At 50.1% G+C, this 25,271-nt stretch overlaps 2 protein-coding genes and 2 pseudogenes across 2 annotated transcripts; 2 read left to right on the top strand and 2 right to left on the bottom strand.

The window, feature by feature from the left end:
- The first annotated feature begins 1,325 nt into the window (after positions 1 to 1,325).
- LOC114828102 (uncharacterized) lies at positions 1,326 to 6,872 on the top strand. The gene is made up of 17 exons (XM_029110908.1): positions 1,326 to 1,384; positions 1,466 to 1,622; positions 1,815 to 2,357; positions 2,442 to 2,655; positions 2,755 to 3,154; positions 3,340 to 3,499; positions 3,589 to 3,684; positions 3,986 to 4,186; positions 4,284 to 4,559; positions 4,832 to 5,016; positions 5,097 to 5,142; positions 5,262 to 5,317; positions 5,410 to 5,548; positions 5,675 to 6,015; positions 6,126 to 6,238; positions 6,338 to 6,577; positions 6,679 to 6,872. Exons 1-17 carry the CDS (start codon positions 1,326 to 1,328, stop codon positions 6,870 to 6,872), a joined length of 3,420 nt encoding a protein of 1,139 aa, XP_028966741.1.
- A 3,640-nt stretch (positions 6,873 to 10,512) lies between these two features.
- On the top strand, positions 10,513 to 13,771 carry LOC100903503 (uncharacterized). Its single transcript, XM_003741317.1, has 6 exons — positions 10,513 to 10,591; positions 11,180 to 11,351; positions 11,429 to 11,509; positions 11,617 to 11,703; positions 11,850 to 11,930; positions 13,347 to 13,771. Exons 2-6 carry the CDS (start codon positions 11,213 to 11,215, stop codon positions 13,463 to 13,465), a joined length of 507 nt encoding a protein of 168 aa, XP_003741365.1. The 5' UTR covers positions 10,513 to 10,591; positions 11,180 to 11,212; the 3' UTR covers positions 13,466 to 13,771.
- A 3,126-nt stretch (positions 13,772 to 16,897) lies between these two features.
- On the bottom strand, positions 16,898 to 19,742 carry LOC100906694 (40S ribosomal protein S9 pseudogene; annotated as a pseudogene).
- Positions 19,743 to 21,847: 2,105 nt separating this feature from the next.
- On the bottom strand, positions 21,848 to 22,999 carry LOC100906549 (MAP kinase-interacting serine/threonine-protein kinase 1 pseudogene; annotated as a pseudogene).
- Positions 23,000 to 25,271: the final 2,272 nt, after the last annotated feature.

Below are 25,271 nucleotides of genomic sequence, written 5' to 3'. Positions count from 1 at the left end.
GGAGAATCTCGACTGTACAGCAGAAAAAAATCCATGGAAAAGAGAGTCGTTAACGATACATTCAAATAAAACAATCGATTATCTAAAGCTCATGATCAGGTCTCCGCTTGGTTCTTTGCACTCTGTCGGAATCTAATTTCCCCATAGCCGAGGCAACGTGGTTCATGACAACTCCAGATGGAAGCCGAGGAAGTCGATACATCGTCGCCGATCATGGAGAGACTCAGGAATGTCCACATTCCCTCCCCCTAGAGATGGATAGATGCACAACGAGAACTTCCTCCTGGAGCTCGCTCAATCCGATGGAATACTTCCAGTCTTCTCTTTCTCAATAGAACCAGTTCGGTTAAAGGGATGAGCGGATCAAGAGTCCCGGGATCGATCGATCAACGCCCTCCCAGGCTCTCTGCTGCGACACCAATCACATATCCTGTACGCGAACGTCCTGCTGCCCTAATGAGATTCTCTGTAGCGTGAACGACGAGCGAAAAGTAATTCCTTCCGGACGAGAGAGCTCTAGCCCCTCCGAACACTCTATTCCTGTCGAGAAATTTTCGAGTAGTACAGCACCAGGAAGCTGTTGCGGCTGGGCTCTAACGTGAGATTCGCAATGGAATCGAGGATGGTGTCGTCATATCGCACGCGAGCGCAGGCTCCATCGATCGACATCGACTTCCGGTATTCGATCCTTGAGCTGGGCTGATCTCAAGAGAATCTTGTTCGCGAGCTTCCAATTATCGAGCTTCTAGGGTCTTCGCGTCGCTTAGATCCCGATCCTCCATTGTCGACCGCATGGATCTTGGACTACACACATTCTCGAAATCGGGTCTGATCCGAGGGAGATGGTGACCCACTCGCTAAGATATCCGTGCTATTCAGAGCTAGGAAGGGGCTCCGGGACGATCCGAGTCATATTGAAACCTACTTCCTTGATTGCGCGTTATATGTATCAATCTATCTATCGGAAAGATGCGCGACTCCGGACTACATCAGAGGGGAAACGGGGGAGCCGCAAGCTGGGGCCCGCTAGAGCGAGATGTCTCGTGAAAGTAGCTCAACCCGAATGTTTGTCGACAGCCCCCGCAGTGTCTCCATGGAGACGAGAAACTTTGTCCGCACGAGGTCCGTTCGTGGCCTAGTTCACTAGGCCAGTAGGTCTGAGGCGAGCTGAGCTGAGGACGATTCGCCTCCATGCGTCGTGAATACGGAGCCAAGTGCCATGTAGACAATAATTCAGACTGTTCAAGAATCTCAACCTAAAGCAGAAGCTGACAAGTGCTCCGGGTCGGTTTCCCGTAGACTTCGGAGATGCTACAAGTGTCAAGATGACAAAAGCAGCCGCTCTCACCGAGTACTCCGCGAACATTTTCGAGATCGACAAGAGGTAAGAATCTTCCCTGCCGTTCGAGATGATGATTTTCTGCTTTCGAGAATATAATTCCGGGCGTTGCGTCTCCCGATCCAGCATTGAGAAATGTCTCGGCGATATCGAGAGCATCCTCAAAGAGGACTTCGCTACCGAAGGAAAACCTAAGAGCGACTTCCTCCAATGGCGGCTCCAGTACGATGCCGCTCTCATCGAAATCGAGTCCAGCGATATGACATCGGCTCTCCGCTCCGTGGTAGGTTCTAGTAGAGTCGATGATATGGCAGAGGAGACGGACATCGTGCCCGCTTCTCATTATGCTTCATGATCGACTCTGAGAAACTTCAATAAGGAGAGGATTACTGACATCAGTCAAAGCCTACGAACGTGAGGCTTTTCTATGCCTTTGCGTTCGGACACCAAAAATCCATTTTTATTCTCTCGACAGCTGGAAGTAATCCACGAAAGAGACAACAGCTTGGAATCGATCGAGGGCACCATCCTGCCGCTCGTTGATTACGTAAAAAGCGTCATCTCCATGCCCCCCCTGAATTCGTATCCCGCGTCATGTCCGTTCTGTCCGAAATACAAAGCGCCAGACGCCCCCGAACAGGAGTCCCTCCAGCTGCTGTCGGCCATCGGTCAGCACATTGAGGCTGACCTACTCCGAACCTGCCTGCCCGCGAAATGTGATGTCTCCCTTGATGAACAGTGCACTTATTTTGATTATCGACAAAAACTCGCTCTGCTCAGGAGTCTCTACGACGCGGAGCACATCAATGAACTCCATTGGAAACTGCGGGAAAAACAAATGGCGAGCTTCCACTGCGATTGTTGCGGGGATCAGTGTCTGTTCTGTTTCCTGGAAACCTGCGCGAAGTATCTCGCTCTCGACATGGCATTGGTAGACTCCGGACTGTTCCAACCGCTACAGGTTTGCGACAAGCAGCTGCATATGCTGTACAACAAATGCGTCTTGGACTTTATTGAGGTGAGCTCGACATCCGGGATTGAGTTCTGCGGTTCTGAGCTCTGCTCTTCTTGGCTTACGTTCTGAGTCGCGCTCTACTTCCAGATTCTGCTCGACGACAAACTGGAGGAGCACCATCTGGTGGAGAATCGGAATACGTTCCGATGCCGGCTCCGGGAAAAACTCCTCGGTGTAGAATCGGTGCCCCAGCTGGCAGACGAAGGCATAACACAAATCTTGCAAGATATGAATTGGTTCGACTCACGGCTCAAGTACTACCTCGCGAAGTATGCCTACGGAGACACTCACATCAGCGTCGGTAAGATGATGACTGATGATAGAGCTAAAATCTTCTCTCGGGAGACGAACGCTCCATTCGCCGGAGCCTCGAAGATCATGAGGAGAATCGGAATTCCAGATACGAGTTGGGTTTCCCAATCAGTGCGGAACCTCGTTTCTTCCTTGGAGACTCTGATGCCTGGAGTTACAACCGCCTGGCAACAATGGTCCTCAATCCTGGCCGAGCAGGAACGTTTCAAGACGGTTCCCTGTCCGATGGATGGCTCGGAGCGCACGGTTCAAATCTTTGGACCTGCGTGGGACTTCCTTCTGCATCTCCAGAGATTTTCGGCCATCGTTGGCAAGAGCAACAGCAAATCTCTGATCGTTTCGCTCAATCATTTCCTCCACACCGGGATCGATGTTGTTACTTCGACCTGCAGCGCCATCGCGAAACGAGACGAAATCGACGAGAAGACCTACGTGGCGTACAATAGCGTTGCCTACGTCCGTTCCCAACTGGAGGCATTTCAAAACAAGTGAGCGTGACGAGCTAAATGCAAGAGGGTCGTCGCGTCGGATACAACGACCCTGATTGAAATCATCCGTCTCATGTCATCATACAGATATTTGATCAGATGTCATATACAGAAACCGTATTGCTCATTGTTGACGAACGAGGTCCAATCCATGTAACCCACTGTCCCGACGAACCATTTTCCAGGAATGGAGACGTCGCCGACCTCCCCACGGGAGTTGTGCAAAAGCTGTATACGGTTGAAGACTCTCTCGAGTACCATTTGGTTTGCCATCACATAAAATGGTCCTCGAGTCCAGCACGCCATACTCTCTATGACTTCTCGTCCATACAGAAACCAGACATGGTAAAATATCGAGATTTCTCCTGCCTGGTCCGTGCATTTTTCTGCGCCAGGAAATGATATTATGACAAAGATCGTTCCCCTCTCGCCAGGACGGTTTTACGTTGGCTCCTGCGTCGCTACACATGTACATCGAATCCTTGTGTCTACAGCTGTCCGAAGTCCTCTGCCAAATCGGCTGCCGAAAAGTAAGCACCAGACACTCCCGGGACCAGTCGGAAAATCAAATAATTATTTCTCGCACACGATGTATATGGAACAGGAGCGGAGTACGGAGGAGGAAGGATGGAGGTCCAACCGAACCTGAGCTGCCGCACGTTCCCGCTTCCCGTACACGTACATGGGCGTAGTCGGTACCTAACCGAGCTGTTGTACCATGATGCTCCTATTCCGCGATTATTAGGTTGATACGTCGCCGGGCTCCGGGGCAGGCATACCCTATCGGAAGCTGACGGTGGCAGTCAATTCTGATGCGTTTCCTTCTGATAGGTCGTAGCCCGCGTCTGGAGCGAACTGAGCACAATGCTATGCGCAACATACGTTCAGGCCCGAGTGAGTGAACAGCAGGTCGGTTTACTATCGCGTGATATCGATGTCGTTCTCGGTACGAGTCTCAACGTCCTGCTCTTCATCTGCGACGGAGTGGATGAGGTACTCGGCCTTTTGGAGGACAATTGTGATTTGAGGAAGGTGAGATGAATGTCGAATTTGCCATCAATTTCGAAATTCGAGCCGATGTCTCCATCCCTGTCTAGTCTACGTTCTAAGTGGAGCCATACCTCTTCAGATCCGGCACATCAAAAACATTCATGCGTGCTGCGTGTTTCTCTTGAGCACTCGCTACATAAGCGATTCCCCCGTGGAGCTTCTCCATCAGACATTCAAAGGGGGTTTCCTGTCGGAAAGCAAGTTGTTGCCCGGTTTGTTTTGGGTGTCCCATCTTTTCCAGAATTCCCTGAGCGGAGCGTCTTTCAAAGTGGACTCTGCTCCGAACGTTTTAGTTTGGATCATGCTCGAAATGATGCGGGTCCAGAAAAACTTCAACTTCGTTTCATGCATCAAGGTATTGCACCGCTAATTAATGGATCGATATGAAGCATATAGCAAATACGCGATGCCTCTGCAGCCTCGGTTTCGAGTCAGAATTCTCCAACCAGAGATACCATCAAATGATCTCGAGGAACGACGGACCTGGTCTTACGGAAGGAAATTAGCTCGATCCGATAGCCCGGACTCGTGCGTCAGTTCTTTTCTCTCGGCCAGCTCGGACTCGAAGCTGTCAGCCGTCGGCTGAGGTCGTAAAGTGAAACCTGCGAACCACTGTTTCGGTTTCAGGCCATGCGATCTTTCAACCACATGCTTTCGATTCTGCTCGTTCGCCAGGGCTGCACCGGGGGTCATCTCTCAGAAGAAGAACAAACTCGCCTAATGGACTGTGCTCTGTCTCTGGGCACGGCAAGACCTTCATGCGAAGTTTCGCACAGCTTCGTGGGGGACATGCTCATACCCATCGTTGAAAAGTGAGCTATCCTTCAGGAACCTTGCAATGATGTATCGGCGAGATTCGCGGCCATTCTACGACCACGATTCTCATTTACAGAACGAACTCGTGGCAGGTCTTTGGCTCCGACTCATTGAATGCGAAAGTAAGTGGCCCATTGAAGTATCTTCATGGGTTCCGGTCGTTGCATGGCGTCGAGTGGCACCCGAATCTCTGCTTGACCGAGGCACGCCGTCCATACATTGAAATAATTATTTTTTCCAGCGGCCGTGGTGGTATAAGGTTTTACAACACAGGCTCAAAGAATCTTACGGCAAGAGGTAGTCTCGTCTGATGACATATCGACGTCAAGAATTATCATGCGGATCTTTTACTCATACTCAATTTCTTTTAACGTGACACGCATTCCCAGCATCCTGTTGAGCATGTGCGACATGACCATGGCACGCTCGAGAGCTGCCCGAGAGAGTGATCGCTGGAGAAGTACTTATGAAAAACTTCGCGGTTTCGTAGGACAGAAAACCGACGAGGACTCCGAGGCCGTGTCGCAAGTGAGGATGAATACTACGAAGACATGAGAAGAAAATTAAGAGAACTTTCGCCGCCGGAGAGGCATGAAAGAACGTCCCGTCGCCGATCCATTCGGGAGCGATAATTCTCATTGCTTTCATTTACAGGCCGGTCGCATTCTACAGCACATGATCGATCATTTGGGTCTGGTGTCTCGAGATATCTTGGCGTGTTTCGTGGCCATGGATGACCGCAAAACTGATAACGTCCACCCCGTACTGGATAGCATAGGCCTACAGTTCTTGTTGAACACGGTTTGCGATTTTCTGAAAGATCCAGAGTTCCTTCGCGACGTCTACGGTGTCTCCAGCCCTGGCATCGAGGAAAATTGTAGACGGCTCTGTGAAGTGCTCCAGGGAGAAGTTTTCGGCGACGGCAAAGGTCGTGAAACGGCCAGAAGTGTACGAGGAAAACTGAGAGTCATCAGGAGCATCATCAACAGAAGCAGGTTCGAAGAGACTCGTTGTTTCAAAATTAGCTCGATATCGACGAGATTCGGGATGGAATTACCCGCTTGCATTGTCTGATCTAATTCATTCCTAAATTGAATGATTGAAGGGATCTTCTACCTCCTGCCAGCGTGACCGACCATAGAACGAATACGGAGTTCCTAGAGGCGCCTCTGACAGCGTTTGATCACCAGATTTGGGCCCAATTGACATCGGAAAACGGTGAGCTGATCCGGAGATTTGCCCTTTATAAATTTCACTTGATGACTTGATAGACTACGCTCACCGAGGTAGATGAGCGAGCCCACTCCTTCTCCACAGATTCTGTCAAGCTGGACACTATCCGTGAAGTTTTGAAATGCAATGATCGTTGGTTCAGAAAAAATTTGGGCGTTGAACAGCTTGTTACATTCGCTCAACCAGGACTGACAGGAGACCGCGAAGTGACGCTCAAAGTTTCGTGCCCCAATGAAATTCAACAACAGAACTTCACCGTCGACCCTCTCCGGAGCTATTCACTGTGGAAGGCCGGCTGCGCTGACAGATTCGAGTCTTTGAAAGGTACCCTCATCTACGCATCTGCCCGTTTCTTTTGCTATCTGCTGATGATATGTGTGACTTGGCGAAGTTTCATTGGCTTCAATTTCATTCTTGAATCGCAGGGGTCAACCCTCAGATAAGCAGCGTCGCCGACGTTCTCTCGGAATTCAACTTCTGCGTCCTGCTGCGGCAACACCCTGGTCTGAATTCGAAAGATGAGAACGAGGAGGCGAAAGAATCCAAAATTCTCCGCAGCCTGTTTCAACTATCGAAAATTCCGGACGATGAACATTGGCAGAAATTGACGAATTTCTGAACGCGACAACGATAATCGCCACATTCGATGCAATACCTGGTTATCGGTCAAGCCACAGATGAATTGGAAGGAATAGTCACCCAGTGTCGATCGAATGAATCCGAATTTCATATGGGAATACCAGCGGAGCCACTCTATATCGAGTCCCGGCTGCTCCCCTCATTGCTGAAAGAAAGTTGTCGAATAAGATTCTTCATCTGTCGACTGCGGTTTCGTGCAGTTTTCCGTGATTCTCTCGCTTTTCCTCTGCTCGGCTATTCAGTTTCGACCCTCGTTCAAGCAGGCGATCCTGCTCCTCTACAGAAAAGATGCGACTCTCCTACATGCCGATAGGATCTTCGTTATTCTGATAGGTAATCCGGGTAGTAGTTGGTGCAGCAGGGCAGGGCTCTTCCAACAGACTCTCGTGCAGTGCTGGAGCTGCGGATGTGGAGGACCGTGCTGTCAGGGGCCGTCGCAGTCTTGGAGCATTCGTTCTACGATTTCGAATGCGGGAATGAAATCGGCAGTTCACTCCCCACCGAGCTGGATCTGATCGAAGTCCTGGCGTGGATTTTTGAGGTGGATCTGTCTTCTTCTGTATTTAGGAAACGCTATAGAAATTATGATCAGAGGCTCTGCCTGGATCGAACTTCAAACTAGGCAGCATCAAGGCTCCCCGAGATTCGTTGAGATTATTCGGAACATGATCTCGTTCGTCTCGGAAGGAACTTACACCCTCTCAATTCCCAGATTTCGTCTCTCCCGAATCCGCTCTTATGGACACCGTCTTCTTCATCGACGCCGACTCGCAGAATGTTACTTGGGCGGAAGCTACCGTCAGAAAACTTGCGACGAGGCTTGTGGAAGTCGCGACGGATGCGAGGGTCAATTCGAAGTTTTTCAGAAAAAAGTCTTGAGATACCACGATCTCAGAAATTGAGCGGACATCCTAAAGCAATTCATTCTATTCAAACTGTGTCCCTCGAGAGGTTATTGCATAGAAGCTTCGAGGAATCTTCAAGGCACCTCTGTGGCGGCCCTGCTGCCTCTCCTCGCCTGTAGGAATGCATAGTTGACATACCGGAAGCATTAGAGGCATCACCGCCCTCACCGCAGAAGACCGCCACTCCTTGCCGGAGTAATGGCGACGGATGGGAGCCGACTTCCGTGGCCTTTATTCTTTCGAGTCCACGGTGAGCTTGAAAATGGGGTATGTCAGTTGACTGGTCGAGACCCGAATTCGGCGCAGGGCAACGAAATTCCGGGAATAAAAACTCGTGTCAGGTCCGTCCTCGGTCGAACCGGTGTACACGTACAGCTCCGTCATGGAGGGACTTGGCGGAAGCGAAGTTTCTCCTAGCATTGCGATGGTAGGCCTGTGGTAGCTGTATGTATTTTGGAAAAAATTGTCAGCCGCTCTCTACGCTCCGATTGACGTACATCGACGTTAGAATCCCCACATATGATCAAAGAATCCGATTCATCGAATTGACAAGCTGAATGGATGATTTTCTGGAACTTCACAGAAAAGCGTTCCAAACTTTCTGGGGCCGCTTTTGGACTAACACACACGCAGACAGAGGTCGCGGCAGGTTGATTTATCGCGATTCGGGCGGAAGAGAGATCACCGCAGTCGTCCCTCGCTAGAAGAGGCTGATCGAAGTTCGGGAAGTATTCTCTCTTGAGAAGAGGTGCGATCTTGGATCGCAATACCGCCCATGTTGATCTGCGCACATGTAGCGGACACCCGCTCGTAAGGGACTGTTTTTCGAAGTCCCCTGAAGTCTGTTATAACGAGGTTCAACTGTATAGAACTTCTCGAGGCTCACTGCCGGTGTTGATCGACTTTTGATATCATTCTCAACCAAGATTGTCAGAAGCTTAGGTTCTCGCAGAAGGCTTATCTGAAAATGAATGTGATTGTTCCGCGTTCGGGAGGAGAGTCTCCATCGTCCAGTCGATCCGAAAAATTTGTCTACGCATTGGCTGCATACCGGAGGGAGCAAGCTTGGAAATATACTTTGCGGATCCTAGTCGAACTTCCTCTCCACGATTTCCGGAGCGTCGGCACAGCTCAGCATAGAGTTAGGACCTCATCTGGAGGACGTAGGTCTGGCTTTTTGCTCGAGGCGAGGAAGGCGAAAGAACAGTTGACCGCTCTCTTTGCTCCTCCGCCTCATTTAGTTTTTCTTAGAGACGTGCCAAGTCAGACTGAGGAAGGTCACAACTCAGGAGAATACTGCACTCCGGTCTTGGAGCTCTTGTGTCCTTCCACGGAGTAGAATAGACATCCACTCCAGGGAGGGGCGATCGGTGGGCAGTAGCACCAGGTCTTGTGTTAGGACTGTTTCGCTGGGAAACGCAGATTCAATCACCACTTCCGAGCACTCGATCTCCAGCACAGAGAGATATCGTATCATCGTATTTGTACGGCTCTCTCTTGTACACTCTCCGGGAATTCGGAAAATGACACGGCTCGCTCCTTCGCTCCATTTGAAGAGCATACCGTTCTACTTAGAGTTGCATGTCCGTCGGAAAATCGGAAACAGAACGAAACGCCGTGCTGAAAAATGGTATCCACTCCTCGAAAATTCCTCGCTAGAGTTCCTCGAGAGTTCCAATCGGGGATCCCCTCATCCTGCATCTTGCACAGTGATCGGAGCCAACCAGCCAGAGATTTCATATGGGATGTTGGACCAGAGTTGAGGAATGAGAGTGAATTCTCAATACGGTCTTATTCCTCTGTCCGCTGAGCGCCTCGTCGACTCGCGGGGCCCCTCCCGCTTGGGCGAACGCTCGTACGTAAGGAGTTCGCGACTCGCGAGAGGCAGAGTAGAAAAAACACGCCATCTGAGACCGGTGCGGAAGGACGACTTTGGACGATATCCAATTTCGTGGACGGCAACAACGGTGAGAAGTTCCGGACCAGCTCTAGTCATCTACCGCCAGAGAAGGAGCATCGGATTGTCGAACTTTTGAAGAAGTTCAAGAATGCGTTCGCGAAATGCACATTCGATGTGGGTGGTGACGCTAATCACGAGGCTCAAATTATGCTGCGAGAATTCAAATATTTCTCCAATTCTCTACAGATCTCTCACACTAGATCGAATGGAGATAGACTTACGAATAGAGACACTCCTGAGTGGAGGATCGATCGGAGAGTCCTGAGAACAGTGACCTTCTTTAGCACTATCTCTCAATATAATTTCATTCCTGCCGTGTGTCAGCGGGCTACGTGCTTCTTTCTGCTCCGACTACGGAGTATTCGGGGAATGCAAGGGGTCAAATGACATGATATGCGTATAATCCTCATGAGTACGCTGCTTCAAATTGTTACACGCAGGAATTCATTTCCCTTATGTCATTGGGGGATATCGAAGTTCGAGCGGCGGATTCGTCCTGAGCCCGCGCTCCTCCGAGGACTCGGCTTGGCTCGATCACAGTCGCGCCAAGCAAAGATAAGTGTCATCATTATGCTCGTGCGGCGTTCTCATTCGCTCGAAAGAGGAACAGTTCTTCAGGCAATAGATTCTGTGTCCAGTGGGGCGAAGTTGGTGCGAAAAGGTCTGCTAGAGCCTCGCTCCGAAAAGCCACCAAGAGTCCATCGAGGTGGGCCTCTACCACCTTCACCGAGGATCGAGTGATTTACTCCTCTGGATTCATTGCTTCTGCGCAACGGAAGGAGCCGCCAGTGAACTTCCGAGGCCAGCTGTATTAGCCGACTTGCGCACGAGTAGGTGGGGTAATATTTTACTCTTGCTTCCAGCACTCAATAAAATAGTCCTCAAAACTCATAGTCGTCACGCTATCATTAAGAAAGACTTGGTTGAATCCGTCTTGTCTACTTAGGGAAAGCTCTCGGAATTCCGCGACGGGGACGAGTCTCCCGTGAAGGAATGACTCCTTCCCCATAACTGTCTGCCAAGCTGAAGGCCCGGCATGCTACATGCTGTGTTTTAGGTCGTCCGTCAATGTGCCGTTTTGTCGATCCGCAATCGGCTACGCCCCCGGGGAATGCAGATGGGCTCACCGCGGTCAGCATTAATATTCTTGTATAATCACTATTCCGCGGTATTCCATTCATTTTGCCACAATCGCCGATGGATATCTTTAGCATCACGCTGATTCAAGCTGCACGCGATTCAATTTTTTTAGTTTGACCTCAACATGGAGATGAGGTTTCGCCTTAGTCGTAACGGTGGCTCCTCCCGCTCCCTCCATTTGTCCCCACAAGTCGATCAGCAGAAAATCTGTATCCTTCCGCGCGGCATTCTTCAACCTGAAAGGTGCATCCTTGAATTCAGTTCAGGTACATTGTCTTTCAGCGTCAAGAGACCAGGAAGTCCTCGGTTCCCGAAATGGCTCTCGGTGGCAGTCCCCAGTCCCGACCAAATTGTGCGATCCTGACAGATCTTGGGTCGTGGATAAAAACCTACAATAGGAGTTTGCATGGCTTCAAGTCGCTAGCTAGGGGGTTGGTGGAAGACAGGATCGCAGGTAAGAAGAAGACAGGCTCGGAGTTGTTGTCCTGAGCAAATACGCGACGTGAATTAAAGCTTCATCCAATCTTACAGATACTTCTGCTGACCGATTCCCTATGGAATGGGAAGTAGCCTGCTTCGTGGTACCGGCGAATTCTCGCGAGGAGAATCTCTGTGAGTTTGTCTTAATCGTAATGTTAAATTCCTTCTGCCAGAGGAGCATTGGCGTTCTGTGGGACAGAAATGTGGTCCTGAATATCTTCCAAACTCGCTCGTTTCAGTTCCCGGGCCGAGAGCCTACTTCTTGCGTACGATTAATAGCGATTCGGAGCTTCTAGCGTTCCTAGAGACTGAAATCGAACTCCTCGGTGAGTTTCCGTGCCCCCGTGAAGAGCTGTCGGACATTCCCGTATGCGGTTTACTCGCTCTGTAAAGGATATTAGGAGCACCCACATTACCTTTTCGTCCATCGCTGTCCTGAATAGCTCCGGGATTCTTCTGCGTTTATTTTCAGACTTTCCCGTGGAGCCAGGCTACAAGATAGAAAGCTGGTTTCATCGATTGAGCGGAATCGATTACCGAAGGAGGTTGAGAGGTAGGCGTACCAGGGTACGATAGGTTCTCGATTTCTCTTTTTTCTTCCCTCCATGAAGTAGGTATTCCGTGTTGTGCAGGGCGATCCGATAGGGCCTTTCTCGTCTTCATCCTGTAATCTGCATGTGAATTCCGCGCCCTTTGTGACCAGTTTCGACGGTGGTCTGGAGACAAGTTCATGCCTGAGGGCTCGAGTATCACTGTTGGCATCAAGCGATACTGTTGCCACTCGTGTGAGGTCAGCCGTCATTCTCGAAGCTCGGATTTCGAAGCCGCTCTCATTCTTTTCCCGGAGGCTCCTGCCCCCCTGCTCTCTGTTCTCCTGCCTGACTCGCTTGTCTAGGGGCATTCATAATCTGATCGTACAACTTCTGATCGCGAAGGTTAAGCCTTCTAGCGACCTAGGCACCAGCTGCTTCTCACGCCTTTCTGTATCGCTGTCTCAACACCATCTTCAGTGTCTTTGGTGCGCCTCCATCTCAAAGTACTTTTCGATTCGTATCCGAAGTAATGTCGTCCGATGGTACTCTCCCTGCTTATGTCGACAGCGATAACTGATGACCGATGAGGCTATGATCGCTCAGGGAAAGGATATCCTTGTTTTCGACTATTCTCATGCTGAATACGTCCTTGTATTTCAAAACGTTGCTCAGTACATGCAGTTCATGCCGGTGACCTCGTATTCGTACCCTGGATCCATCAGGAGCTCTCTTGGTCTGTCTGTTACCCGATCTAAAAGAGTAATATGGGCGTTCACATTCTGCCCATCACTGGTCACGTGTCATTTGAGACTCTGTCTCGAGCGGGGTCAGCCATTTCATGAAATCATGATAATCTTTCATTCCGAAAATCTTTGCCAGGGGGGGGTATTCATGTTAACATCAACTTATGCCAGTGAGACCGTTGGCATACGGTAATGATCCGTGGACCGCTGCGGCATTACGCTTCCGCACCTCAATGAGTACGCTCTGTGGAAGAAACTCTTCGGCTCCCTTATCCCCTAGTTTCAATTTGATCCGATTTCCCGAATCTCGGAGGAAGGCCTCTGAGTATCCTCCTATGACCCCCAGCGTTTCGATGGCGACCGGCTGAACAACGAAACGACTTTCGAGTCCTACTATTTAGAAAACTTGGTTTTCTCTGGTTTCTTGAAATTGTTTCCGATTAGGATACAAGTCAACGGTAGCGGCATGGATGGAAACAATTATCCACGACTGGCCCACCATCTCACCCTGGAAAGCAATGGAATCCGTCGGCTCTGAGGTCCAGCTCGATTCGTCCACAGAATTTCGCGGGAGTGTGCCACTTCTTCTGGAGGACTCACTACCGGAAGGCTCCTTTCCAATTATCGCGGCGAAATTAGAGCCTCAATTTTTCGAAAGTACTTCGTCATTCATGGTTTTCCTTCATTTCATAGAAATCGAGGCGGAGAAACGGGGCTTGCCCCGATCGAGGAAAATTCACCCCCACTCGGACTTCTTGAGTGAACCTTCATTTCGAGAAAGACTGGACCGTAGGCTTCGATGCCTCGAGTGAAGATTCCATCTCCCGGGCTGTCCGCTTGGTTCCGTTCTCATTCTTGACTACGATCTGAAGCCAGATGTATATAATCATCGAGCGCTCGCCCATCGCCCCCGGAAACTTCCAGCAGCCTTCCCACTGGAATCAGTCAATCACGAAAAAACTACTGACGATGAGGGGGTGCTTCGAAATTCATCCCTCGCCTCCACTTGTTCGATTCGTGTGAACTCATGGTTCGGTATCCTCAGGTGATGACATCTGGGTTTAGTCGCTATGATGAATGCATCAAAATATCTGAGTTCCGTGAGCTTGGATAGACATGAATAAAAAACGCAATTTGTTCCGCCGAATCAATAAAGATCTCTTATGTCACAGTAGGTACTTATGTCTTGTGTCAACCTGTGCAAGACCTTTTGTCTGGGAGTCGCGGAATACTCGGTATCGCGGCATCGATCCGAAATGATCTCACATTATCCTGCGTCATCCAGGTGTGGTCGTGAAAGATGCAGCTGAAAGACAGCATCGGAAGATGACCGAAGGCTCTCTCACGGCGGAGATGATCAACATTATTTGCCTTTGCTACATTCCTACGTCGAGATATATCATTTTCCTGCAATCCTAACACGCGTCCCTCTCGAGCTATGGACTACATCATCGACTGATTGGATTGGGCCGAAGTCTTCTCCGTCCAGCTGAGTGAGGGAGGGGTGTCACGGAGCTCCGCTACGTGAGTATAATGTATTCCAATAAATATAGCCGACGATTCCTTTCCCCCTTCCTTCTCTCCCGGTCGAGATCGCTTGCACGTACGCGCTCGTGCCGGAGAGACCACTTCGCTCTTGTAACTGACAGCGGACGGTCATCGTCCGGTCAGCTCCCCATTGAATCGTCGGCCCTTTTCCCCGAAAACGAGTCTTTATTCAATCAGCGTCGTCGAGCAACTTGAGAGAGTTCATAAGGAACTTTGTTTACCGCTCTCCCTGTCTGGATGGATCGGAGTTGAGCTCTCCGAGCTGAATCTCCAAGCGCCTCCACGGATATGGAGTCTCATTCGGCCTCGATAACTTGAAGACCGAAGGATTTAGGCGCCGGCTCACTTAGATTTCCTAATTCGAGTGGCTTATCGGGATCTGGTTGATTGACAGTTTCATCGCCTGAAATACACCCTCATGATCATGGTTCGCGCTGGGTAAGCGACTGTTTTTTCCAAATGCATCGGCCATGGAATTCTTTATCTTTTCGTTTGTAAACCTCATTAAAAAACCGTCGCATTCCCCCTAAGGAAGCAAGATAGAGTCCAGGTCTCCGCAGTCGGAGCAGACAGAAGCACGTAGGAATGGGTGTAGGACGAACCTTTGGCGCGGGGCAAGAAGAGGAGGTACGCTCCCCGACCGTTGCAAAGGAGGAACAGAAGGAGTCAAGAACTGCCACCGCTTCAGACTCAGCAGCAGAGGGAGGGAACAGGCGGGGAGAACGTGACCTGGAGCCTCAACCACAAGATTCATTCATAAAGCGCCAAAGCTTAGCAGGGGACTGCCGAGTGCGCGCAAGTATGGAGGGAGTGTACTTTCTTCGGGCAACGGAGATGCGAGAACGATATTGACCGAGAGTGGTATAAAAGCGTCGCTTTTCGGCCATAATGCCAAGTTTGAAAAATCTGAAGCCACAGATGTGTAGCCTTCTGCGATCCCTGGCGAGCGACTTAGTGAACCAAGTACCACTTCTAGCGCGGCTTGTGAAGGGAACAACTGGGAAGGAGCGATCGTAGACATGGAACAGGGAAGATGAGAAGACTTCGTAGGCAGAGTCAACATCAATGTGGCTGAAGAGGAGGCTTCCGTCATATCTAGAGAGAGCCTGGAGGAAATGTTCGTAGTTTGCCGAGCTGAATATTCGCCGCCTGACAGGGAGGGTTGAGTTTTAATGGGCTGGTTTAGAGATATGAACTGAGATAGCGACCGGGAAAAGATCGGAAAAGTCTAGACACTGAGACATAACTCGGGCTTCGGGGATTTCGAGAGTGCCTTCGTTTGTGATCCAGACATGATCCAGACAAGTAGAGGAGGACGGACGCGTGACTGCGCGTATTAACGGAAAAAGATTGAGTCGTTGCATTTCAAGATTGAAAGAAGAAGTGGGGTAACGGTCTGATAACAGATCGAAGTTGAAATCGCCAACGATTACTAGGGGTATTGATAATTGGGAAAGTCGGTTGGAGAGTAGATCAGTGAGTTTAGAGGCCTGAGCAACATTACTAGAGTATAGCGAGGCTACACCCAGGGTACAGACTCCCAAGTCAAGCTTCACAAGAACCATCTGTACGAGCTCGCAGTCTGTTTGGGCTATCATAACATCAGCTGAACGCAGCGAATCTTTGATGAACATTGATACCCAACCATGAGGGGAGCGCCGACAGGCGAAGTTATGAGAAAAATGTTTGATTCGGAAAGCAGCGGCTTCATGTAAAGTGAGCCAGCTCTCCGAGCAAAAGATAATATCAAAATCCTCTGCAAACAGTTCAACAAGTGGATCAAACTTGTAAGTTTGGCGTATCGATCTGACATTTAGATGAATGATGCGAAGTGGGGTCCCTGCAACGGCTGTGATGAGGCCTCCACCAGCGGGGAGACGAGGCAGTCCTCCGGAAGGAGCGTCAGAAGGCTGAACATCATCCGTATCGGCCGCAGCGGCTCCGGAGTCCCAACCCACAGAGTCCATGGGGACAGAGAGAGCCTCCCAGGAGCTATGTACAGTTTCGGGATCATCGCTGGGCTGCGATGAGTTCGCTGGCAATGAGGACCCCCTCGAGGCAGTCGGCAACACGGGGGCAGCCGGAGCAGTCTCAATGATCCTGTCCTCAAAGACTCGGCCCCTGAACTCCTTGAAGATAACCGCAACTTCGTATTTCAGGATCCCAAATTCTATATACGGCTCTATGACGCCATTGTTGTATCGAAATTGCATGGTTGTCCGTCTCTAGTCAGACATCTAGTCAGAGCCATTGATGAATTTCATTCGTATTTTTGAGTCGATCCCTCGACTCAAGCTTTGACGCCTTCGTGTCCATCGAACCCTCCCTCCAAACGGATTCAAGTCCAACCCCTAACCCCGGCCCACTCTGACAGAATATCTAACTACTTTGCCTGGTGCCTTAATCGGTGCTTCTCTGAGTGAGTGAGGAGGGCGCCCCGTTTTATTTTATACATATATGTACGTTCCTCGAATAAAAAGCGATATGGAACTGAAATCGAGCTACGGGAACATCCTTATTCCTGATGGCCGGAGGCGAGATCTAGATAAAGATGACACACTGCCGATATATTTGGGAAATAAGATTTTAATGCACGCTGACGATGGATACGTTCAGTCATCGACAACCTTCCCTCTCTCTAGAAATTCCTAACGATGCTGAATGGACGGCGCTGAGAAATGTTACGTGTCATTGAGTCACTCAGCCAGGCGGTCCTGCGTAATGACTGATACTGAATCGAAAGCAATACAGAGAAGATTCTGAGTTCTATTCTTATAGTAAGAGCCGTAACCTCCCTGGCCCTTCTTCTTGTTCTTCCTCTCCACACGTCCTTCGCAAGCAGAGCCGAAAGGCGATCTCGCGTTGAAGTCGAAATATTTCTCAGAGTCAGGTCGCACAACGAAGGATGGGATCTTGACGACCTGCTTTCGGACTCGGATGTGTCTCTGGCGGATGGGCACTCGAGCGTGGTGAATTGACTTAGCCAGACCGTGCTTGAACACCTGAGGGGAGAATCGAGAGTCGAGTGATTAGAAGTTCAGAGTTTCCCGATCGATGACGTAGAGGTTCCCCAAGGTCAGACGCTTAGATCTGATCTTCCATAGATTATACCGGGCGGAATACGAACCTGGGTATGAAGTCTCCTCTCAAGGAAATCTTCGAGCTTGAGACCTAGCACGTAATCGAGCTTCATTTTGGACTCGTCCAAAACTCCAATACGCACGAGAAGTCCGAGGAGAGCGTTTCCCTCGAATAATCTCGCGGGATCCTTGTCTTCTCAGGTGAGTAGATCACGGGCAGCCTTGCGGATTTTGGCAAGCGTCAGTTTGACCCGCCATACCTCGCGCTTGTTGCAATGGCATTAATGGCAACAATGGCGGCTTTTGCGCTTCTCGTCCGGTCGGCACGCATGCCACTAGTTACTGTTAGTTCAGCGTCGATCGTCTAATATCTAGCGGGACCACCATAATTAGTTTAGCAAGCGAGTTAGCAAGAGATCGAGGAACCATTGAGGCGACTAAATACTTACTTAGCGAGCGAGACTTCAGCCCCAGGGTTCGAAGGAAAGTTCACGGGATTTTGAGCCAGGATCGGCGATCGAATGCCTCGGGATCTCTCGGAATCCTTCTTCAGCACTGGAGCACCAGGATCAGGAGAACCCCTAGATGTCCCTGAAATAATCCCCAGGGGATCTCGACCTCCGAATTTCGATTCCATGCTCTGCCTGTCCCTTCTCCCTGCTTCCCGAGAATCAAGATAGATGAATCTGCTCCATCGAAGCTTTTCATTGTCTTCAGGAGTCACCGATGGTCTCCATGCGAATTGACTAATCAATAGATTGAAAACAGGTGGGTTGTCGAGTGTTCATCCGTATCAACGTACCTCTGAAGCCTGGTTCAATTGTACATTTTATTTGCACTCCATTTCCAGTTCGGTTTTGTCACGGTCTACTCCATCAAAACGTACAAGAACAAGGAGTAGAGGTAGAGGAAGTAACAGTTGAACAATCGAACGACCATCATACACTTAACGTCTTGAGCTGATTTTCTCCTTGAGCCTGAACTCGTTCCACAATTAGCCTAGTCGGCAGATCACACGAACCAATTGGTGAATCAAAGGGGATTCGAATCGGATGTCGTAGCAAACACAGAGTTCGAAGAGGAAAGTATCCAGAGCTTTTCGGTGCCGTCCTCATGTTCAGCTACTGTAGAATCTCTCGATGTGCTCTCCTTCAAACGGCGACGGAATTAAGCAATCAGGTTGGCGTTACATAAAAAAAACCATGACCAACACGGTAGCCGCTCTTACGAGCGACCCATCTTCGCCTTTGGTACAACACTCATTTATTCAAAAGGAATAATAGAGGACAAGTGGGCCGACAGGGCGGCATCATTGTTCAGGCGTTTGGAAAGACGCCATTTGAAAGACGATTCTATGAGATTATTGCGGGAGACCGGTATAACAAAGGTACATTTGGCACGCGTGATAGTCTGGCGGGGGTCGAAGAAACCATGGAAAACAGGACTCCTGAGGAGGCTGATCGCAAGTCTCAAGTCCCGATCGTCCATCACATCGACTATAGGCATGATATATACATCGCTAGGATCCAAATTACAGCGTCGGGCAGCGCGGTCGACGAAGCTACGCTGGAATGATACAAGCGACTTGACCGATTTCTTAAGTCAGGGTCTCCACACCTCAACAGCGTAGAGAAGAGAAGGCAAGGCAAGACAAGAGCCTGGTAGGCACGAATATAGACGTAAGGAGACTTCGAACAGAAGGCTCTGAGAACAAAGTTCGCAATTTTGCCAGCTCTGGCCGAGGCAATGCGAATGTGAGTCTCAGGGCGAAGATCAGAAGTAAAGACGACGCCGAGATCCCTGACCTGGTCGACCACGAGGATAGTCTCACCAAGGAGGGTGTAGGAGAAAGGGTCATGGTGCCGAAGATGGAGGCATGCAGATTTAGACGACGAAATACGGAGTTTCCAACGACAAGCCCAATCCCCGATGTTGAGGAGAGCCCGTTGGAGCGCGATACGCGACGACGGAATAGAGACATCGGCAAAGACCTTAGTGTCGTCTGCGTACACCCTATGAGACACGCCGGCAGGAATCTCATATCTCATATCAGTCGTGTACAGGAGATACAACACAGGACCAGCCACACTACCCTGAGGTACCCCGGAGCTACAGGGAAACGATTCCGAGAGATGAGAGCCGAGTCTGACACAAAAAGAGCGGACATCTCACATCTTATGCTCACCGCTGCTCCCACTGAATTCCGTTTGTTCACCACTAACAAAATCATCGCCGTCTACGCAAATCTCCAGCAGCATCACCTTTTCGGTAATTGAGGCTGTTCGATAATACAGTATCGAGGCTAATCAAAGCCCGAATACCCTACATCATCATCACCGTTGTCACCGGCTGCCGAATTCCCTCCCATCGTCATCATCGTATCGTAGTGGTAATAATAATAATTAGAGTTCCCATTTACCCGGACATGTCCTTGTCCGTCTTCTTGCCCGGTTTTCCGCATTTTTGTCCGGTTTTCGGTAATCGCCGATTCCGGAGGAGCTAATCTTGGAATCCTGGTCTCAATTGATCCGTGCTGGACGCTCCCTGATTCCACTAGGGGCTAATCTTGGAATCCTGGTCTCAATTGATCCGTGCTGGACGCTCCCTGATTCCCCTAGGTCAAGGCTTTTCCTGAGCGTTTGCTCCTTCTCACGGAGTCACGAAGTCTCACTGAGATTTGCGGATTCGCTCGGGGGCGAGCACAGGCCCCATTGAGACGATTCCCACTTCTAGGGGCAGTTTACTGGTCTTGCAATCGATATCCGTTCAAGCGGCTCTATGTATCGATTATGCTCTATACTCTCTTTCTCGAGTTTTCTCCATATACTCCGTATACTCGAAGCACAGACGTCTGGAACGCTCTGGACGCTCGTCGCTTCCGACACTCACGAATCTTCTTCCGCGTTGTAAGTATCAGGTGTCGTCGTCCGCCAGCTCGTCAACGAGGTTCAATGGTTTAACCTCGCTGTGGTTCCGAGAATACCGGAGAAGTCGAAGCGCTCAATGCTGTCCGTGATTCCGGCAAGAAAATTCGCTTACCAATTCGACGGAATTTTCGGAAGAGATCCGAATTTCGAGTAACTATCCAGATTGTCGGGAAAAGATGCAGATGTTTTCAAATATGCTGTTGTTTCGAATGCCGATGTTGAGCGATCTTTCTCCATGTACAAGAATCCTCCCTCGGATCGTCGCCATAGATAAACGCCCATAAATCTGAGAAGGCATCTTTCCATTCAATTCAACCGCGATATCCTCTTCGATGAATAAAGTGACGAGTCGGGTTTCTTCCATTCTCTAACGCTCCTGATTCCCTTCTGGTCATCAAACTTCAAGCGTCCGGTTTTTTTGTCCGGTTCAGGCCTCGATGTCCGTCCGAAAAATGTCCGGTTTTTCCCGGATAAATGTCCGGGTAAATGGAAACTCTAATAATAATCTTAACCATGGAGTCAATCGCTCGTTGACCAGCAAAATCCCGGAGCCTTACATTCATAATGATTCAACGGAGTCGAACGCGCAGTCCGGATCAGAAGCCGAAAGGGGAAAAAAGCAAAACGGAACCGCTTTAGCGTACACATCGGGTACAGTATTGCTGCTAGCGCCATAGACGGACAAGGACTCTTAGCAGGTCGTTTCATTTCTTTGTAGCTCAGGTTTTTGTCCTTTCATCTCTGTTTCCAACGTAATCTTCGTCGAGTCCTCGTCTCTCCGTTCGAGTTTCTCACTTCGTTTGTTCTTCGTCTTTTCCGAATTTTCCGTAGACAAATATCTTTGCGCATCATCTCCCCTGTATACGAAAAATATGAATATATGAAAATATGAAAGCATCATTCTCGCTGCTGCGTAAACTTCATCATCATCATCTGCTCTCTGTGTGTGATTATAGCTCTGTTCGTCTTTTGACTGTTCCGTGTGTCACGCCTCGCGTCGCGCCCTTCCCGGTCCCTGATCGAACTCTGCCTCGCTCAGGAAATCTCTCGAATGGGTGAAAGTTGGGATTGTTTTGACTCGGTCACCATCAGAAGTATTCCTCGTATGATTCTCATATCATATGAACTAGATTCGTTCAATAAATGAGGTCTGAGTTCGGACAGGAGAGGCAGGGAACAGCGATAGCGGCAACATCGAGGGAAGGCACGACTAGTCGTGGGTTGGAGATGACACTAGTTTCGGGTGGCTGCCTTCGTTCTACTGATCGAGAAAAAGATACATCTCCCATCGACCGTTTCACTCTGGTCTTGGGAGCGTTTCAGCCTTTTCCTCGATTGCGTCACCATTCGGACGAGCGTGCACCATTGCCTTGGCCGCCAATCATGTCGGCGGAAGATGAGAATTCACCGAATTGCTCAAGCAGTCAGTCAGTCAAGCGCGGCAATCGCAGAGTCACCGTCACCGCAGCTGTTGATATGACGTTGATGAAAAGTCGTTGTTGTAGTCGTAGTGTTGAAGCCGTCATTATTGCTGCCGTCGTTGTTGTTGTTGTCCTTGTGGATTTTTTTGGCGTCGATCTCGAAGAGTACTATAACTTGAGTTGGAACATTCTGCGTCGACTGAATGCGTCTATCACAGCTAAACTGGAGGGGTTGCCATGGCGGAATCACCGTTGCTTCCCAGTGAAAGGGATTTGAGACGACAACGTCTCGCCAGAGCTGATTCGCCCGGAGGAAATACATAAGCCCTTGATGCATGGCTCCGGCGAAGACGATGGCGGAGTTTCTTCGGCACTTCGGACCGCTTCGAGGGCGGCCGAAACCTCTTTGTTGAGGGTCTGATGGTGAGTTACCAAGCGCTTCATGGCATTGGCGACATCGGCAAAATTTTAAAGATGATTGGCCGAATTGTTGCTTCGCATCACCGAAGGGGTCTCGAGAGCTGTTGTCGGTCCACCTCGGGCGACCTATGCCTGTTTGAGGACGACGTCAGCTGTGAAACGGCACTTGATGTCTTTCACCAATGGCGGATGAGATCTTTGGCATCTTCGGAGATGGCGTTCCACTCGCGTTCGGGAAACTCGTAGTAGCCGTCACGGATGCTGTCAAACAGTGTCTCTTGACAGTGCGAACAGAATTCACCTCGTTCCCAGCCGCAGCCGCTCCCGCAGCTTCCGTAGAATGGCGGATAGCCGCAGAGCAGCATGTAGGCAATAACACCCAAACTCCAGAGATCACGTCTCTTTTTTTATAATAAACGACTTGACCAATGAGCGCGCCCACCACTTCCATGTAGTCCGCAGAGCCTACGGGCGTCAAAAGCTCCGGGGTCGATACGGGACTAGACTCTTGCAGTATTACGCCTGATCCTAAATCAAAATCGCTTTCCACGGGGCTGACAGAGTTCGGAGAGGCGCACAAAATTGTTTCGGGCTTGAGATCTCGATGGGCGATGCCCTTCTGATGGAGGAACCGCAGTGCCGAAGCGAGTTGGGCGACGACTTCGGATGCTTCTCTTTCGGTGAAGTGCACCTTCTCCTGAATCAGCTTCAGAAGCGGTCCTCCATTCATTTTCTCGAATATGTTTAAGGTAGGAACGATCGTTGTCCTCAAGGAAGTCCAACGGCTGGATGATATTCGGATGACGGGAGCATTCGCGCAATGTCTCCACTTCGCGAAACACCCTCGGCCTCGAATGACCGGGAACGTCTTTCTTGATGACTTCGACAGCGCCTTCGCGGCCCGTGTTCCGCTAAATAGCTGAGAGCACTTGAGCGTAGGAACCTTCACCGAGAAATCCAGCCGCTCGTCGACAGAGATCGTGGAAGTTTTCTCGGTGAAACTGTAGCCGGATCGCTTCTTCTTCTTCCGTTGAGTTCGACCGCTCGTCACTGCAGAGTGGGGAAGACCCCGAGCGCGTCGGCGTCCGCTTCGATTCCTGAAGGACCACATCCGGCAACCTTCGACTGTTGGCTCAAACCCGCATCCGCCGAGATACCGTATATTCTACAGGGTGATCCCATTACATAACTCAAGATGTGGTGATAGAATAGGTACGATAATTGAGAGTCGCTCGTTCCGTGTAAACTGATTCTAGTACTCACTCAGTCCTAATCGTCGGAGGAGCCAGAGGTAGCCGGAGGGGAATCCTCAGGCTCCTCGTCCGGCTCCAGCCATGCAAGGATCCTGTAATTGGCGTACTCCGAGATCTTCGAAGAGAGACTTTTCCCTATCGGGCCGTCTGATTTTCTCACTGGATCGTTGTTCTCGCATCTCGAATCGCGACGAATCAAATCAATATTAAATGGATTCAAACGTCGAAAGTGAGTCTGGACATGCGCCAACTAGCCGCGCACCCGATGAGGAACGTGCGCGGCCTGGAACGCTGGTTGTCTATAAATGTACCTACACATTGAAAGGGAACAATATTAGCAAAACACACCGACTTCAAGGGTTTGTGACTCCCTCCGCTCGCAGAAGCGCGGAAGCACCACCTAACGACCACGAGACGCGGAGCGGGCTTGGCTGGTCATATATATGTATATTGTTTTGATCACTATATATTTACGTACATTGAGACTGTCCAAAGATAGCACCGAAAGCAAACCCGATTATCGCGCTTGCTCCGGCGATGCCCACCGTCTTCGTGTTGATCAATCTGTACAGTTCCTGAAACGGGAATCGAAGCGATGTCCACACGGGGTTGCCATTTCAGGAACTCAGAAGTTTTCGCTGCGTGCCGCGGCGGACCGTGTCGAGAAGCCGCTCGGGGCCGGTGACTCGAGACTTCCTTTGGACGCAGACGGCGAAAATGTCGCCCCTCGTCGAGTGTTTCTTGAAAGAAACCCTGTTGCTTTGATTCGAAATCCAGGAGGGCTGCCCCTCAGAGCCCTAAGACTAAAGCTGTCCCCAATTCCCTCCCGCCTCCTAGCCGGTCCGCCTATAATTGTAAGATGGACGATAAATGTTCCATGGAGGTCCAGAGTGTTTCTGTATATATTGTGAGTAGTGTACGTGATGTAAAGCACGTTCCCTAACGCCTATTACTCCTATCTCCGACGAGCAGAATCGGGGTGGTCGCTAAGTCGTTGGTATTGTCGTCGAATACACGCGAGCTGTCTCCGCCATAAGAGTAGAAGATGTAGTTAGACCTAAAGAGTTGAGATTCCCCACAGGTGAGAGCGATCCACGCAGAAGTTTTCGCCAGAAAAGAGGGTTCAGGTTCAATTGAACTCACATTGGCCCACTTGGAGCAGGTCCTCACTCGTTGCTCGGAAACCTGCATTTGGGGCACCTCTCCTGGAAGAAGGAAACAAATAAGCCGCCAAACATTGGAGAACGGGAGAAGAGAAGGAAAGGGTAACAATAATATGAGAAACGGGAGGTGGGAAGAAGGGTGGGGAGAAAGTAAAGAACTGGAGAGATATGGGGAATGGGGAGGTGAATGGGAACGGGAGGGATGTGAGGATAAGAACATCTGAGAGCAGAAGGTATAGGAGAAATTGGGAGGGGAGACGGGAAAAGTAAGAAAATGGGGAAAACTATGAAAGCGGCAAACTTAGGGAGAACACGGAAAGGCTCGGAAAAGAAAAGAGAGAGCAGGGAGAGTTGAGAAAGGAGAGCGATTGGGAGTGGAAGACAAACGGGAGAATTGAGGAGGATCGGAAGAAGAAAATGAGAGTGATTGAAGTGAAAAGGGGATCTGAGAGCAGTAGAGAAACTGGAGGGATTCGGAGTAGCGGAGAGGAGGAGAATTACCGGGGAAATAAGGGAACCGAGGAGGAGACACGAAACTGGAAATGATCGGAGACCCCGGCGGAGAGATGAGAGGCGCGCAAAGGGGAATGTGGAAGAATAGAAGAGATCGGGGCATTGGAGGGGGACCGGGAAGGCGAGGGAAGCGGGGGTGGCGGACAGACGGTTGAGCGAGGAAAAAGAGGATGAGCAGAGAAGGACTCAGAGGAGCAGAGGAAGACGGGAAAAAATTGAGGGGGAGTGAAGGAAAAAGTCGAATTGAGAGAAGCAGACGACGGGACTCACATTAACTTCTGCGAGAAACACTG

The sequence above is a fragment of the Galendromus occidentalis genome, unplaced genomic scaffold (assembly GCF_000255335.2).
Source record: "Galendromus occidentalis unplaced genomic scaffold, Mocc_1.1 scf7180000077157, whole genome shotgun sequence".
In the NCBI taxonomy this organism is placed as follows: Eukaryota; Metazoa; Arthropoda; class Arachnida; order Mesostigmata; family Phytoseiidae; genus Galendromus; species Galendromus occidentalis.
Note: the sequence above shows the minus strand (reverse complement) of the source record. Positions and strands in the feature narration are given on the sequence as shown.

What these genes read in the sequence shown, in the direction of transcription:
- LOC100903503 (XM_003741317.1), top strand. Translation starts at nt 11,213, where the DNA reads ATGGCTCTCGGTGGCAGTCCCCAGTCCCGACCAAATTGTGCGATCCTG. An exon ending in GGTGGAAGACAGGATCGCAG is followed by an intron (nt 11,352 to 11,428) that starts GTAAGAAGAAGA and finishes CCAATCTTACAG; the next exon opens with ATACTTCTGCTGACCGATTC. An exon ending in TTCTCGCGAGGAGAATCTCT is followed by an intron (nt 11,510 to 11,616) that starts GTGAGTTTGTCT and finishes CGCTCGTTTCAG; the next exon opens with TTCCCGGGCCGAGAGCCTAC.
- LOC114828102 (XM_029110908.1), top strand. Translation starts at nt 1,326, where the DNA reads ATGACAAAAGCAGCCGCTCTCACCGAGTACTCCGCGAACATTTTCGAG. An exon ending in ACTTCGTTTCATGCATCAAG is followed by an intron (nt 4,560 to 4,831) that starts GTATTGCACCGC and finishes TTTCGGTTTCAG; the next exon opens with GCCATGCGATCTTTCAACCA. An exon ending in ACTCCGAGGCCGTGTCGCAA is followed by an intron (nt 5,549 to 5,674) that starts GTGAGGATGAAT and finishes TTTCATTTACAG; the next exon opens with GCCGGTCGCATTCTACAGCA.